Source organism: Chiloscyllium plagiosum, unplaced genomic scaffold (genome assembly GCF_037043375.1).
Source record: "Chiloscyllium plagiosum isolate Xiang-an unplaced genomic scaffold, Cpla_swu_hap1 HiC_scaffold_47, whole genome shotgun sequence".
Taxonomy (NCBI): Eukaryota; Metazoa; Chordata; class Chondrichthyes; order Orectolobiformes; family Hemiscylliidae; genus Chiloscyllium; species Chiloscyllium plagiosum.
The window spans coordinates 13432429-13450517 of NW_028270185.1; the positions used below are offsets into that span (position 1 = coordinate 13432429).

The window sequence follows — 18089 nt, forward strand, 5'->3', positions numbered from 1 at the left end:
GGCTCTTTCATAAATTGCCTGACTTAGATCAGAATGTCAAGAACAAAATCATCGAGGAGCTGTAGAATTGAAAACAGACCCACTGTCAAGGCATACAGTAACCTGCAGGGCACATCCAGCAATGTATAACACTCTGGTTCCCTCAGCCTGAGCAGTATATAATTGCCTGTTCTCAAGTACCACTTGTGATTTGAGCAGGTCCTATGTTGTTGTAGGGACAATCGTATAGAGATTATAAAAATAGGAACATGAGGCAGCCATTCAACCCATTGAGCCCACCCTGCCCTTATGTTATGAACCTGGATTTTTATACATTGGTAGTTCCTCACAGGAATGGGCAACTCTCTTCCACTCAGGGACCTGGATTAGTCATTCCAAATCCCTACACTAGGGGATTGGGGCAGAAATTCAAATTCCCTTGAATCAGAGGGCAATCCATTAAGTTGGAAGTCAGCAAAACCTTTATTAAAAAAAGGGAAAGACAAAAAGCAGATCCCTAAAGGCTAGTTGATTTAACTTCCCCTTGGTAGATTAAGAGTAAAGAAGTTATAGCAGGAAACTTGAATAAGTTAAAAAGGAGCATAGGCAGAATCAACATGGTTTTGTAAAAGGAAAAAAAAAGTGTTTACCTCAACAATTGGAGTTGGTTGATGTGGTGGTGATTATGGGAAACAACTGTACTCTGGCAAGTAGAGTATTTTTGACAACTGCAACATCAAAGGTTGTGGGAAATCAAAGCTTAAGATAAAAGGTGTATCGGTTGGCATGGATAGAAGACTGGACTGCCAACTGAAAACAGTAGGCACAAATGGGTCTTTTTCAATTTGACAAGATGTAATGAGTGGTGTGCTGCACAGATTAGAGCTGGGACCTCAACTGTTGACAATTCATCTAACTGATATGGACAGGAATGGAGGATGCGGATGTCAAATTTGCTGACAATGAGATCAAACTAGAAGCAGGCCATTTGGCCCCTCAAGCCTGCTTCTAGGTAAGTAAGAAAGCAAGTTATGAAGAGGACATAAGATATAGACAGGTTAAAGGGGTGGCAAATGGAATGCAAGGTGTGAAAGTGTGAAATGGTCCAGTTTGGCACGAGGAACAAAAAGAGCATTTTATCCAAACAGTCGCAGAGAGATGTGAATCAATCTCTACATTGTGGAAGCAGGCCATTCAGCCCATCAAGTCCACACCAACTCTGAAGAGCAGCCCATCCAGCCCAGCCCACCCCTATCCTTGTAACCCTGCATTCCCCATTGCTAATCCACCTAGTCTGGATATTACAGACAATTTAGCACAGCCAATCCACCCAATCTGCACATCTTTGAACAGTGGGAGGAAACTGAAGCACCCAGAGAAAACCCATGCAGACACAGCGAGTATATCTGGCTCTGAAGTTCAGTCGCTTGAATTGAACTCAGGTCCCTTGTACTGAGGCAGCAGCATTAACCACTATACTGCCATGTATGGTCTTCAGCCTGAATGGTAACATGCAGACATAGCAAGTAATTAGGAAAACCAGTAAAATCATTTACTGCAAAGGAAATTGAATACAGAGGTAGGGAGGCTCTGCTTCAGTTCGACAGGGCACTGATGAGATCACATTTGAAGTATTATCAGCTTCGGGTGGCACAGTGGTTAGCACTGCTGCCTCACAGCACCAGGAGCCCAGGTTCTATTCCCACCTCAGGCAACTGTGTGGAGTTTGCACACTCTCCCCATGTCTGCATGGGTTTTCTCTCATTTCCTCCCACAGTCCAAAGCTGTGCAGGTTAGGTTAATTGGCCATGCTAAATTGTCTGTAGTGTTAGGTGGATTAGTCAGGGGTAAATATAGGGGGGGTGGGTTTCTCTTCGGAGGGTTGGTGTGGACTTGTTGGGGCGAAGGGTCTGTTTCCACTGTAGGTAATCTTATTTAAGTGAAATGCAAATGTTTTGAAGGAAGCTCAGAGGAAGTATACCAGACTAATACCTGGAATTCTGGTTGTCTTACAAGTAATGAAAGATAGGCTAGTCTTGTATTGGCTAAAAAAAAAAAAATGGCTAATACCTGCTGGAATGGAAAAGACCAAGAGCTGATTTGATTGAAATATAAAGATACTGAAGTGTCTCAACAGATTGATGTGAAGAAACTGTTTCCTCTTACAAAAGAACCCAGAACTGAATATCAAGGGGTCAGCCATTTAAAACAATAGCGGCCATTTTCTTTTCTCAGAAGGTTGATAGTCTTTGGAGTTCCCTATCCAAAAAAAAAGGATTAGGGACCTTGAATACTTTTAAGACAGAGGTAAATAGATTCTTGGGTAGTAAATGAAAGGTTATCAAACAGTGGGAAGGATTTAAGGTTAACCATTTCAGCAGTTGTGGAACAGGCCTAAATGATCTATTCTTGTTCCCAATTAGTTTGTTCATTTGTTTTCCATACTTACCCCCCTCAGAATGAAATAGTATCACTCAAGGTTACGCCTAGGAGAAATCATTGACCCTCATCTCATTCTAACATGGGCCCAATGGACCAAGTGGCCTCTCTTGTGCTGCAATGTCTACAATTAGATAGTTTGGAGTTAAAACAAGTTGTATTCTGGGTGAGGGGGGTATCCCAAATGGAACAGACAAAACCCAAACACTAGTTATTTATTCCCTCCTCATACATCCAGTCTATTTCCAAAGCAACAATACCTGCCAACACGCTACTTGATAATAGGACTTGCTCGCCACCAATAAAGAGGAACACTGGACCCAGGCGTGGCTCCCACAGATTGGCGTTGACCCAGTATCTCTGAAGCAAACACACAGACATCTTAAGTAAAAGAACATTTTCCACAGCCATCCCACAATTGTGCTCAGTACTTCAAATGGTTAACGAGGCTCTGGAGGAAGTGCAAAAATAACTCGTCAGGATAGCCAAAATTGAGGGGATAGAGGTGGAAGCAGAGACCTTCAATATTTTCAAGGTGGATTCTTGATAAGCAAGCAGATGAAAAGGCTAAAATCGGAGTGGTAATCAGAACAGCCATGATCTTCCAGAATGGTAGAGCAGGCTTGAGGGGCCAAATGGCCTGCTTTGGTTTGATGCGGAAACAAAAAAAAGACGACAAGCAGAAAAAAAAAAGGAGGGCCAGGCTGTTCAGTGAAAGAAACCTGAAGACTGACGTGATCTTTCAAATTCCAAAAGGGTTGGCACAGAGTTGCTCTCGGTGGTAAAGGATAGTAAAACTGGAGGAGCCAGGCCAAAACTATGGGACAGTCACTGAGGAACCCAAGATTGAACTCAAGAGACAGCACTGTTAGAATGTGGAAGTTCAACCCTCTAAGCCAGTAGTTCAATCACACAGAAAATAAAGAGGAGTAGGCCATTCAGCCCTTTGAGGCCACTCATTACGATCATAGTTGATATCATTTGAAGGAAAGTTGATCAAACACAAGGCAGAACAGAAAAGGTCACAGAAGGTTCAATGAGATGGGTTGGGAGGAGATTCATTTGGAGCATAAATCAGGCCACACCAGAGTGGCTGAGTTGAGTGAACAGTTTCTGTTCTAAAAGTCCTTGATCCAGTGTGGATTTAGACATAAAGGGAAGGAACAGAGGATAGGAGGGGGGTGCGCAGGGAGGAAGAGAGATCATACGAAGGTTGCACTCACCTGCTTGAAAGTGCCATTGTTCCTTCTGTTGAAGTGATCCAGTGGCTGTGGAAAGAGTCCTTCCTTGGGCTCAGTCATCCCATTGCTGTTCTTCAGCAAGTGCTTCAGTATCCTCTGCTCCTGGGATTGCAGCACCTGTTGCTTAATCAGCCACATGTTCCGCCCTGAAAATCAGAGGACAGACAGGTTTAATGGGTCACAACACTGTTGACTGAAATGGTGATTCATGCCAGAAACCTACCAATGCTACTATCAGGACTTCAGTGTGATAAAATGTCCCAGGGCACTTCAGTGGAGCATCAAAATATTTGATTGCAGGTCACATTCCGATGTTGTGCAATTGATCAAAATGTTGATCAAAGAGATTGGCTTTAGGAGGAACAGTATGTGGAAAGGTTTCGGGGGAAGTGAACGGGAGGGGGTTGTATTCAGCAACCAACACAGCTGAACGATTAACAATCGGGGATATGCATGAGAACAGAAGTAGGGGAAAATAAAGGAGGAGAGTTTTAAATAGCAGCTTAGCACGATGAATACTTGGCAAGGACATGGACATGGGGGCGGCACATTGGCTCAATGGTTAGCAATGTTGCCTCAGAGCACCAGGGACCCAGTTAGATTCCCGCTTTGGGTGACTGTCTGGAGTTTGCACATTCCGCCCGGTCTGCGTGGGTTTCCTCTGGTTTCCTCCCACACTCCAAAGATATGCAGGCTAGGTGAAATGACCACGCTAAATTGCCCATGGTGTTCAGGGATGTGTAGACTAGGTGCATTAGTCTGGGGTAATGTAGAATAGTAAGGGATTGGGTCTGGCTGGCTTACTCTTCAGAGGGTTGGTGTGGACTTGTTGGGTCAAAGGGCCTGTTTCCACACTGTAGGGACTCTAATCCTAATTGGGTTCTAAATGACGTAAAGGTGACCCAGAGGGTAGAGTGTCTGTGGAACTTGCTAGCACAAAGCCAAAATATTGTTGGAGAAATTTGACCAATAAAAGTAGTGACCACAAAAATCAGATCGGGTGAAACTGACTTGCTGTTTATTACAAGCGATATCGCTGGAAGAGAAACTGACCAAGCTGAAACAGCACAGACAGTTTGTCCAGGTAGCTGAGAATTTCTCTTGAGCTGAGGATGAAGCCAGTTTTTATAATAATCCTGTACAATAAGGCTAATTAGAAATTGTGCAAATAAAATGTATCTGGAAATGGAGTAATGTAGTTACAATGATGTTAATCGGAAAACAGTTATCAAAAGAATGTCCTAATTCTCGAAACAAAGCAACATTCTGACAGTATTGATGGGTTCTGAACTTCTATTCCTCTTCACAGGTAGGTGCTAGTGTCTCCTCTGAAGCAGTGAGGTGCTTCCATTGTCCTGTCCTGGGAGCAATGCTCTTGCTGGTGCCTCTGTTTGACCTGCTCTATGTGGCTTTGGTATTGCTGGGTTGAGAAACTGCTCTCAGGGCTTTGAGATAGCGGTGGTGCTATGTCATTGTTAGTGGGTGCTTGAAGTGTAATCCCTTGTCTGCGAGTGCTGTCTAGTTTCACTTATCAGCCTGCTTGGTCCCTGCTGAGGCATTCTGGGTGTTTTGGTACAGTTTGGCCAATTTTGCTTTTGTGGGTTGGCAGATTTTTCCCACAATTGTACAATTTCAAATGAGGTGTTGGACATAGCACTTTGTCTAAAGGAATTAAAGACGGTGGAGGAAAGCAGGAACAGAAAATGGGTGGTCAGCTGTGATCACAACAAAATGTAGCAGGCTGGAAGGCCTCACAGCCTCCTCTTATAGTGAATAATTCTGATAGGGTAGTACATGGGAGATGTCAGAATAATCAAGACTCAAAATAAAGTCATGAGTCAGGATTTCAGCAGATGGGCTAAGACAAGGTCAGATGACATGAGGTAGCGCTCAGCCTTCCCAGTTTGAGGAGAGCGCAACAGTTCAGAGTTTTCTGTGGAAATTGAAGAACAAGGACAGTTCAAGTTTTGGGGGGCGGGAGCAGCATGAAGACAGTGTGAAAGCACAAGATATTGAGGGATTGGTCACTACAGGAGTTAAATGAATTATTTAAGCTCTCTAGAAAAATAAATCAACTTGCAAAAGTTAAAGCAATGCGGACTTAAGTTTCCAGCTGACGCAAGGTTGTGCTCAGCATGGTCAATTGTTGCTCAATACGAAACTCCCATTAAAAAAGAACGAAGGAAACTCCAGTTTCAGTTTTGTCTCCCAGGGCAATACTGCAAGCAGGCAATTTAAACAAAAACAAACTGTTACCAACTGGACATGTGTCAGACTAGTATTCAGCTTCACTCCAGTTGGAATTATTTTCCAAAAGCCCTGCATTGTTATCATGCAAACAAAGCAGCTTGTACAAAAGCAAAGTAGAACAGACATTTGAAGTTTTTTTTGGGGGGGGGGGGGGGAGAAGTGGTATAAACACTTTCTAAATGGCGGAAACAGCACACGAAGTGGAAGCCATCATTTGGAAGCAATGGAGATTTGGATGACAACTAATTAGATTTTCAAATTAAAAAAGGGCAACTTTTCAAAAACTAATTCATGGGACGTCGGCACATTTATTGCACATCCATAACTGCGTGAAAAGGTGGTAGTGAGCTGCCTTCTTGAACTGCTGCAGTCTCTTTGGCGTAAGTAGACCCACAATGCTGTTGGAGAAGTTCCAGCCTTTTGGCCTAGCGACACTGAAGGAACAGCTGATATAATCCCAAGACAAGATGGGAAGAGACTTGGAGGTGAAGTAGGTGCTCCTTTGTATCTGCTGCCATTTGGCTTTACTCTGGAATTACTCTAAAAAAAACATTGATGCTAAGGGCAATTGGGGAGCCATTGGGGGTATATTCAAGGTGGTTTTGGTCAGTGCTACAGATCAGGAAGCCAGCAATCCAGGAGCAGAGCTAAATCCCTCTTGTGTTTAAGTGTCTGCTCTCTTGCTGCTGAGTTTAAGGTTTCCGCTCCAGGAGTCAGGTAGAGGGGAAAACAAAAACAAATCAAAGCAAACAGCTCAATACTGGGGTACAACTGGACTATTGGGAGGTGACATTAGAAGAGTCAGATCTACAACAGAAAACAGCCCTTTGGCACATCACAATCGTGCCAGTCAAAAGCAACCTAATTATTCTGATCCTGTTTTCCAGCACTTGGCCCGTAGCCTTTATGCTTTTCAGAGATGTCAAACTAATGTTTTTTTTTTTAAAAACCCATGGCACAAATTCAAAGGAAAGGCAGGGGAACTTCTCCCCAGTGACTTGGCCACTACTCATTCCTCAAATCAGTATCAGAACAAACAGATTATCTGGCTATTATCAGATTACTGTGTATTCGACAATGCACATTGTGCATAAATTGGCTGGATGTATTTTCCACATTAACCACACTTGTGAAGTACTTCACTGGCTATAGCAGTGCTCAGAGACAGCTATTGGTTATGGAAAGCATATGGAAATACACATCTCTCATTGTGGAGAGGCAATCAATTTAAAGGTGTGGGACCTTTATTTTCTCTTTGTTGGCACATTAACAGAGAGCAGACTTGTGCACAGCTTAGACTTGAAACAAATAGGAAATGGAAATAGGCCAGACCTGCTACCCTAAATGACAATTAGTATTTGAATTATTAAAAATAAATCTATGCAGAAATGTGTTTTTAAACTAAAACCAAAAGGCAGTCAGCTGCAGACCATCACACAAAGACTAAATGCAATTGCTATTTTCTCCAAAGAATAAAGACTAGGAGAAGTTTCACCCCAAGGCCTAGGATTTGTTTTGAATGCAGGTTAATATGAATATCTTTTGCTGTTACCCATCAGAATCTGATTAGAACACAGCAGAGTGTCCGATAGTGGCAGTGCAAAGAGAGCTTTACTTTCAGTTTAAAATAATAGTGACCTTTAGAGTGATAGAGATATACAGCATGCATACAGACCCTTCGGTCCAATTCATCCTTGCTAACTGGATATCCTAAATTAATCTATCCTATTTTGCCAGCTTTTGGCCCATGTCCCTCTAAACCCTTCCTATTCATGTACCCACCCAGATGCCTTTACAATGTTGTAATTGTACCAGCCTCCATGACCTCCATTGCAGCTTATTCCACACACTCACCACCCCCTGTGTGAAAACGTTGCTCTTCATTCCCTTTTAAATCTTTCACCTTAAAACTATGCCCTCTAGTTTTGGCTCCCGACCGTGGGGAATAAAAAAGACCTTGGCTATTCACTCTATCCATACCTCTCGTGATTTTATAAACCTAATGCCACCCCTCAGCCTCTCACGCTCCAGGGAAAACAGCTCCAGCCTATTTAGCCTCTCCCTATAGCTCAAACTCTCCAAGTCTGGCAACACCCTTGTAAAACTCGAAAGGGTACAGAAAGGAAGGATGTTGTAAATCCTATAGCCAGAATTGAATGCAGTATTCCAAAAAAGTGGCCTAACCAACATCCTATACAGCCACACCACAACTTCTATCTAATGCAGTTCTGCATCTGTCTGGAATGTTAGTTAGGGACATTTACTCTATTTGATGTTGACAGAACATGAAAAGGCTAATGTATTTTTTTGGTATACAAATAAATTTTAAGAAACTAACTGTACTTTGTTTTGACAGCATATCATGGTTCAAATTAGTGCAGATGTGCCAAGGGATAGGAGCAGTAATAGGTGGGAAGGTCACCAGGTTTCCGGTGAAGGTGAACATGTGCTTCATCCTCCTCTGTTCAGTGTTGCTCATTCGGTAAAAGCAGTTACCGACCTTGCTGACAGATTATAAATTGTATCACAGTTTAAGTACACCACAGGGTTAAGGAAATACTGAACACCAACTGCAATGATTTACACAAGCTCCACATGTCCAAGCCAACTGACCAATCTCAAAGTGGAATGGGGAACGGCAGTGGGCAAGATTAGGCCTGATTGAGGAGAACTGGGGCTGGAAAGCAATTAAGGCAGGGAACAGGCAATGGTAAGAGTGTCAGGGAGCATATAGTTGCAGAGGGAGGGGCAAGGATTGCTTGCTGCAGGCTGACGCGTTGCAATGCAGGTTCAAACAGGCAGACAAGCCAGAGTCAACATCGCAGTTTGCATCAAGCAGAAACCTGCTACTGATTCCATTTTGTTAGTAGCCTTGGTTTTCAAATTAAGTCACGGGATGTTGGGCATCACTGGCTGGGCTATTTAGATGCCCTTCAGAAGTTGATGGCAAGCCACCTTCCTGAACCGTTGTAGTCCATGTGATGTAGATAGATCCACAATGCTGTTAGGGAGGGAGTTCCAGGATTCTGGGAGAAAGTGAGGTCTGCAGACGCTGGAGATCAAAGCTGAAACTTTATTGCTGGAACAGCACAGCAGGTCAGGCAGCATCTAGGGAACAGAAGATTCGACGTTTCGGGCACATGCCTGAAGAAGGGCATGTGCCCGAAACGTCGAATCTTCTGTTCCCTAGATGCTGCCTGACCTGCTGTGCTGTTCCAGCAATAAAGTTTCAGCTCAGTTCCAGGATTCTGACCCAGCAATACCAAGGAACAACAATATTTGACCAAGTCAGGATGGTGAGCGGCTAGAAGGGAAACATGCAGGTGGCGTGGTTCCATGTATCTGCTGCCCTTGTCCTTCTAGTCGAGAGAGCTGAGTAAGGGGTCTACCAAAGAGGTGAGGTGGAATGTCTTCTGTCAGAGGGGAGAAATATGGAGAATATTTTGCTGCAGGGGTTGGGCTATTGAATATATTCAAGGCTGACTAAACATATTTAATCGATAAGGGAATCAAGTGTTATGGCGGAAAAGGAAAGAAGTGGATTGAAGATTTAGATCAGTCATCTCATTGACTGGTGAAACAAACTCAACAGGCTGCATGCCCTATTTCTGTTCTAGCATCTTACGTTTGGAAGGAGCTGTCTCAGGAGTCTCAGTGAGATGGTAGACACTGCTACTGAGCATCAGTGATGAAGGGGAGAGAATATTTATGGATGTGGTGCCAATCAGGCTACTTTGCCCTGGATGGTGTCAAGCTTAGTGTTATTGGAGCTGCACCCATCCAAGCAAGTGGGGAATATTCCATCACACTCTGGACGTGTTCCTTGTAGATAGTGGACAGGCTTTGGGGAGTCAGGAGGCAAGTTACTCAATGCAGGATTCCCAGCTTTTGAGCTGCTCTTGTGGCCATAATATTTAGAAAGCTGGTCCAGTTCAGTTTCTGGTCACCAGTAACCAATACTGGCCCAACCATACTCCAATCCCAATATTTTATCCTCTATCCCATGGTACGGAATCAATTTGCATGTCAAACAGTTGAGGTAATATATTGGGTCGTTCACTGCAATATCTGGCACTTCACACCCAAAAGGATCCCAGTCACGCTGGCAACACAAACGTCTCTGCAATCACTAACCAGCAATGGCTGCTTGCACCATACCCATTCACCCCTAAGCCTCATGACTCACTGAGTTGGACAGGCTTCTGGCCAGTAACAGTTTACATCCTCCTTTTTCCAATCACTCCATGATCTCACTCCCATCCCTGTAGTGTCCTGCAGCCCCATAGACCTCTAAGATATTGTGCGCCAAGAATTCCAGACTCCATAGATTAGATTAGATTACTTACAGTATGGAAACAGGCCCTTTGGCCCAACAAGTCCACACCGACCCGCCGAAGCGTAACCCACCCAGACCCATTCCCCTACATTTACCTCTTCACCTAACACTACGGGCAATTTAGCATGGCCAATTCACCTAACCTGCACATTTTTGGATTGTGGGAGGAAACCAGAGCACCCGGAGGAAACCCACGCAGACACGAGGAGAATGTGCAAACTCCACACAGAGTTGCCAGAGGCGGGAATTGAACCCGGGTCTCTGGCGCTGTGAGGCAGCAGTGCTAACCATCAGCAGCCCCGGAGGCTCTGGAATTCCTCCTCCTCACAACATCCACATTTTTCCTCAAAGACTCTTCCTTTCACCAACATTTTAGCCTTTTGACCCAGTATCCCCTGTGTTCTGATGTCTAATTTGTGTTAATAATGCTCCTGTGAGAAACCCTGGGATGCATTATTCTGCTGGTCTATATTCTGCAATATAATCCAAGTTGTTGTCGACAACAACAACACTTAGCCAGAAGCACAGGCCATGATGATTTCCAAAACTACACAAGCCTCAGTTAAACACATCCAGTTACATAGAAAGCGAAGCTGCTTTCCCAAGCAGAAAAAAATTTTAACTCATCAGGAAAAGCAAACCACAACGAACAAATATCATTTCACAGCCTTGGGATGCTCAAATCACACTGCAGTCAAAGGAAGCACAATTACAGTGCAGTCACTGTTGTAAATGTAGAAAACATGTATATGGAAAAGATGTACACAGACTGGGAAGAATGCAGAAGAGGTTTTACAAGAATGGTGCGAGAGTTAGGAGGATAATCCAGAGAGGTTAGGGCTGTTTTACTTTGACAGAAGGTGCTAACAGCAGATTTGATCGAAGGTTTCACAATCGTGATGTCCAAAAGATGTGCAGGTTAGGTGACTGGCCACGCTAAATTCCCCAGTGTCTTGGAATGTGCAGGCCAAGTGGATTTGCCATGGGGAATGAGGGGTTAAGGGGATAGGAGAGAGAGTTGGGTGTGGCTGGGATGCCATTCAGATGGTGCAGACTTAATGGCCGACTTTCACTTTGTAGGGATTCCACGAGTGGTCTAGTCAGAGCCAAGAGGAAGAAAACATTCTTGCCCTTAAATGGGTTGGAACCAGATGGCAACTTTAAAAAAAGTGTCCGAGGAAGGGTCACTCGACACGAAACATTAATTGATTTCTTTCCACAGATGTTGCCAGACCTGAGCTTTTCCAGCAATCTGTTTCTTGTGAATAGCTGTGGCAGTTTTAAAGTGGTTTGTTGAAGATGCAATTTCAAGGTGAGGGCAAGAATTCTTTCCACGTGACAAACAGCAAGGGTCAGGATGCACTGCTAGGATGTATGGAGGAGGCAGGTTCAACTGAGGCATTCAGGAGGGTATTTGATTTTTTAAACTGGATGATTGTGCAAAGTTATTGGGGAAACAAGCAGCCGATTGGCACTAAGTTGCAATGCACAGAGTGCTGGTGCCATGACAAGAGGACCCACATGGTCTTTTCCTGCACTAGAATAAATCGGTGCTAATTTGCACAGTGTGATTCCACACACAGAAAAGAGAAAAACTATTGCAGCAATGTTGGTTGAGGGCAGAATAGCAGCCAAGTGATAGGTAAACATCAAACTCCTCTTCTGTCAGTTGCCAAGGGATCCTTTACATACATTCAAAACAGCAAAAAGGATGTAACCTTAACCACTCCAGGAGTGTGCACACATCTGTGTCATGGACCAGGCCCAACTCCCCAAAACATTACGCAGGTAGCCCAGACTGACACACAGACACTTTTTCACATCTCCTGCTGCAACTAATTAATCTAAATGAAGACTACCTACACAGCTAGCTGGCCACTCCCCTTTGATTATACTGGTTTTCTTCAAGACATGAAAGGCTTACACTGGGGGCATTATCTGTTACAGTAACCAAAAATGGGCCCCCATAAACTTTCAAACTCAGTCTAGTTGGAGCCTGGATCACTTAGAACCTCTCTGAAAAAGAGAAGAATCTAACCTTGTCAAAAGAAACAGGTTCACCATGTATGTGGAAAAAGAAACCATTAACATTTTGAGTCTGTTAGGACTCAGATATACAGCATGGGAACAGACCCTTCAGTCCAACTTATCCATGCCGACCAGATATCCTATCTAAATCTAGTCCCATTTGACAGCTTTTGGCCCATATCCCTCTAAACCCTTCCTATTCATATACCCATTCAGATGCTTTTTAAAGTGTTGGTCATTGCATCAACCTCCACCACTTCCTCTGGTAGCTCATTCTACACTCACGCCACCTTCCGCATGAAAAAAGAACATTACCTGTCAGGACTCCTTCCCCTCTCACCTTAAACCTGTGCCATCTAGTTTTGGGGTCCCCCACCCCAGAGAAAGACCTTGCCTGTTTACCTTATCCACATCACTCATGATTTTATAATCCTCCATAAAGTCGCCCTCGGCCTCTGTCACTCCAAGGAAAATAGCCCCAGCCTATTCAGTGTCTCCCTATAGCTCAAACTCTCCAATCCTGGCAACAGCCTTGTAAATTTTTCTGAACCCTTTCAAGTTTCACAACATCCTTCCTTTAGCAAGGAGACCAGGATTGCAAGCAATCCTCCAACAGTGGCCTAACCAATGTCTTGTACAGCTGCAACATGACCTCCCAACTCCTATACTCAATCCTCTGACCAATAAAAGCCTACCAAATGCCTTCTTCACTATCCAGTCTACCCGAGACTCCACTCTTCAGAAAAAGTATTCGTCCTGAAAAGACACTATTTTTAATGTGAAAGAACTTTTTTAAAAAATATAGGATTTACAAGGGTGGCTATACTTTTTCCACAGCAAGGAATTTGATATCTGGCATGAACTCTTGCAGCTCTGGATTCCTGCAGTGCTTGGACATTCAGTAGTTAAACAGTTGTTTAAGAGCAAAGAACAATAGGCTACTGTCAATAAAAATCTTGGCTGATCTGATTTTAACCTCAAACTTTAAATTTATCCATGCCCCCGATAAGATTTCATCCCTGTTTATAAGTGATCCAAAAATGGTTTCCAATTCCAACGTGCTCAGTTAGCTGAGAGACAAAGTTCTGGAGACATACAGAGGGAGACAAAGACAGACATTGCCTTGTGCTTCCCAATAGAAGCTGCCTGTTCTCTGCAGTTTAAAAAACTCAACGTGAAACCAGTTAGCTTCCCAGCAGCGATTGCTGACTTTTAAAAATGGCAAATCCGAGACATCTTCCCATGTGAAACAGTGATTTCTTCTTACAAAACTTGAAGCTTCTAGAGAAAGACAATCACTCATCATTGGCCTGGCTAGCTGGAGGACCATCTCAACATTAGATTAGGGAAGCAATGTCACTGAACTGACTTTCTAACTTTATCCAACCTTCACCAAAAATCTTTTTTTTGGGTGGGGAGGGGTATGCATAAAGATGGAAACTTAAAAGGAATTAGAGCTTTAGTTAGTAGCGTTTTGCTAATAGCATATCTGTTTACTCGTAGCTATAGCTAATGATTCAGCAAATAATAATTCTTGTTAAGGACAGACATCTGGCTCATGCCTTGGTCTGGAAAGCACATAATGGGCCACTTCACATCCCTTCTAAGAAACTTTAAGATTTGGCATGACTCTGGGAATAAACTGGGTTTGATTTATGGTGTAGTACTCCAATAAGTCAGTCATTTTGCATTTAATTTGTGGACAATACAAACTGCGGACCACAGACTTCACAACTTCAATTTGCTTGAAACCATTAATAAAAAAAGGTGCAAGTCATGCTGTTCACATCAAAGGGCATCTCAACATAAAACTTTAACACCATTTCTCTAGATGTTACCTACCCTGTTGAAGTTTTCCTTCTAATAAAAAAGGTAGAAAGTTGCTCAAGGAGAGAGATCTGGATTGCCTATTAAGGTTACACTTTCAAACAAACTCAAACAATGTTGACCATGATTACATTTTTTTAAAAATTACAGCTCCCCAAATAAATAGATCAATGAACTAAACTGAGTCAGAATCTAAATCCCTCTTCCACACTATACATCATCGACCACTCTCCCTTCCCCAACACTCCCTCAGTCAGTGAATCTTTGATTTCTACACCTGAAAAGTCTGTGGATACACAGCAATTCAAAGTCATTAAGACAAAGCACAGAAACAGACCCTGGGATCTAACTCATCGATGCCAACCAGGTATCCAATTTAAATCTAGACCCATTTTGCCAGCATTTGGCCAATATCCCTCTCAACCCTTCCTATTCATATACCCATCCAGATGCCTTTTAAATATTGTAATTGTACGAGCCTCCACCAATTCCTTTGGCAGTTCATTCCATACATGCACCATCCTCTGCATGAAAAAGTTCACTATCCAAGGCAGATGCAGATAAGTTTTTGGATATTAAGGTTCGGAGATGCCGGTGTTGGACTGGGGTGTACAAAGTTAAAAATCACAACACCAGGTTATAGTCCAACAGGTTTAATTGGAAGCACACTAGCTTTCAGAGTGACGCTCCTTCATCAGGTGATTGTGGAGGGCTCGATCGTAACACAGAATTTATAGCAAAAATTTGCAGTGTGATGTAACTGAAATTATACATTGAAGAATTGATTGTCTGTTAAGCCTTTCATCGGTTAGAATACAGTGATAGTTTCACTTCTTTCATGTGTAAATCACAAAACCTTTTTTTTTTAAAAAAAAGGATGTGAAAGAGTGTCGCTCCGAAAGCTAGTGTGCTTCCAATTAAACCGGTTGGACTATAACCTGGTGTTGTGTGATTTTTAACTTTGGATATTAAGGGCAGAGTGTAGAAAGGTAAAAACGTGGATCACACAGAAACTTGTCCAGTGGATGCACAGGCTTGAAAGGCCAAATCTTGCTCTTTTAAAAAAAAACCCATCTTCTACCAGCCACTGGCCAAACACCACATGCTCCCTCCATCTTCCTCTTACCCCAGCCCTGAAGCAAGTCTCTCGCCACCCTTTTCTTTCACAACCCATACCTCGCCCCTTTAACTCCACCTCCCTTGTAGAGCCCTCTCCCTTCCCACTGTCCCTAAACCATTCCCTGTCTCGTGCCCCAACTCTACGTTTTCTCCATCTCTTACTCAGGGAGAAAGTGAGGTCTGCAGATGCTGGAGATCAAAGTTGAAACTTTATTGCTGGAACAGCACAGCAGGTCAGGCAGCATCCAGGGAACAGGAGATTCGACGTTTCGGGCACAGGCCCTTCTTCAGGAATGAGCAGAGAGTGTTCAGCAGGAGAAGATAAAAAGGTAGGGAGGAGGGACTTGGAGGAGGGGCGTTGGAAATGTCACATTTCACCTATCACATTTCCAACGCCCCTCCTCCAAGTCCCTCCTCCCTACCGTTTATCTTCTCCTACTGAACACTCTCTGCTCATTCCTGAAGAAGGGCCTGTGCCCGAAACGTCGAATCTCCTGTCCCCTGGATGCTGCCTGACCTGCTGTGCTGTTCCAGCAATAAAGTTTCAACCATCTCTTACTCACCCTCCCTCAAACCCATTTATCCAGCATCCCTCGCACAACCTGACCCTCTATCCTCCTAGAGGCTCTCAGCAACCCTCCTCCCTCGCACACTCGTGACCCTTCCAGCCCCACATCGTCACTGTCCTCGCCATCCCCTAGCCCAACACCCTCTAGCATTCATCCTCACCGCTTTCCATGTCAGATCCTCAGGGCTCATTGAGGGTTTCTGTCCACAACCTCTTACCTCCGAGTGCAGACTGCAGCCAAGGGAGAAACAACACAACCATTGGAACCAGGAGCATCCTCAACTCAACTCCACGTCCAACACTTCCACCACTCACTCTCCCAGTCTTTGAGAGCTCTGTTATCGGACGCAGCATCATATGATCCGCACCCCGCCCGCCTACCCTCCCTTCCATTGGCTAGGCGGCCTGCCCGTTACAATACTTCTTGATTGTGATTGGTGCGTTGTTGCCAGGCGGATTATTCGTATGAAAATTCTTTCTACAGAAAACTATAAATCAAACAACAAGGTTGTAGTCCAACAAGTTTATTTGGAAGCACTAGCTTTCAGAGGGCTGCACCTTCATCAGGTGGGGCAGGGTCATAAGACCGAATTTATAGCAAAAGATCGCAGGGTCATGCAATTAAAATGATAGATCGAACAAAGCCAGATTGTTATGTCGTTCATCTTTTAGAATGTGTTGCAGATTTTAGTTCATTAATCTATAAATCCCAGAATTTCTTTAAGTCACATTCTCGAGATAACTTAAGGTTTTATTGAAAAAAAGTATATCTCAGCTCAGACAATGTATTAAAGATGTGAGGTTAGAGTCTGTCTGTTCCCCACCTTGAGTCAGACTGGTTCTATTTCCAAAGTAGGACTTTATAAAATGTTATATGGATTGACTGCCTGCAGATTGTGTGCTTTTTGAGCAAAAATAGAGATTGTCTTCAAATGCAAATTCACCCCATAGACTTATATGCATGTGCCCGCATGTGAGGGAGAGAGACATACACACATACACAAATATCAGACCTTGTCTGGTCTGTCACTTTTTTTAATGAAACCTTAAGTTATCTCGAGAATGTGACTCAAAAGAAGTTCTGGGATTTATATATTGTTGGGGAAATTAAACCTTTATGCCGAATCGTTTAAAACAAAATAGTCAGGAGATGAGGTCTTGAGCAACTAACTCGCTTTATCATGGCGATGGGGAACACATCATTCAGAGAATTCTGACGTTTTCCAATGAAATGCAGAATCTTCCAGGTTATATAGAAAATACAAGCTCACTGCACATTAATTATTTAACCTCGGGGCAGTCATAAAGTTCCCGTACATTTTCTGACCTACATTTCTTAATGTCTACAAAATGTCATCTTATACTCCCAAGTTTAGGTAGGCTAGATTTACTGATAAGGGACAGAGAGAAACAATTCATCATTCTTTAAGACATAGCTAATGGCACTGAGGAAATGAGACATCCTGCACCTGCAAGGTCAGTCTGATCAGAGCAGAAGTATTCTCACACTACACTATCCAGGCTAGAAATCTTACTGCAAAATTGCTTTGTGACAAGATGCCTTCTATCTGTTTTTACTGTCAATCTTTTGATCAATTCTTCCTCATGCATTAATGAGCGGAAACCTGCAACCCATTCTAAAATATGAAAGACTTAACAGCAATCTAGGTTTGTTCAATCTCTCGTTTTAATTGCATGACACTGTGATATTTTGCTATAAATTCTGTGTCTTATGATTCTTCCCCACTAGTTACCTGATAAAGGAGCAATGCACTGAAAGCTAGTGTTTCCAATAAACTGTTGGACTATAACCTGGTGTTGTGTGATTTTTAACTTTGTTCACCCCAGTCCAACACTGGCACCTTCACATCATTTCTACAGAAAGAAATGCATTTCGAAATAGTCCTTTTCACAGCCATAGGTTTACGAGGATGTTGCCTGGTATGGAAGGTGCTAGTTATGAAGAGAGGTTGAGTAGGGTAGGATTGTTTTCATTAGAAAAAAGAAGATTGAGGGGGGACCTGATTGAGGTTTACAAAATCGTTAAGGGTATAGACAGGGTAGATAGAGATAAGCTTTTAACCAGGGTGAAGGGTTCAATAACGAGAGGCTTCAAGGTGAGAGGTGAAAAGTTTAAGGGGGATACGCGTGGCAAGTACTTTACACAGAGGGTGGCAGGTCCCTGGAATGTGCCAGCAGAGGTAGTAGAGGCAGGCACGGTAGATTCACTTTAGATGCGTTTGGATAGATGCATGAGTAGGTGGGGAGCAGAGGGATACAGATGCTTAGGAATTGGGCGACA

The 18089-nt window shown here is 43.4% G+C and overlaps 1 protein-coding gene across 1 annotated transcript in view; it reads right to left on the bottom strand.

Moving 5' to 3' along the window:
* prss16 (serine protease 16) overlaps window positions 1–16117 on the bottom strand; it is a 39234-nt gene extending 23117 nt beyond the window's left edge. The window contains exons 1-3 of the mRNA XM_043680943.2: window positions 16006–16117; window positions 3642–3805; window positions 2679–2778 (exon numbers count right to left, since the gene is read on the bottom strand). Of these exons, the coding sequence (XP_043536878.2) occupies window positions 2679–2778; window positions 3642–3805; window positions 16006–16063 (322 nt within the window). The 5' untranslated portion in view covers window positions 16064–16117. The remainder of the gene's footprint in view (window positions 1–2678; window positions 2779–3641; window positions 3806–16005) is intronic.
* Window positions 16118–18089: the final 1972 nt, after the last annotated feature.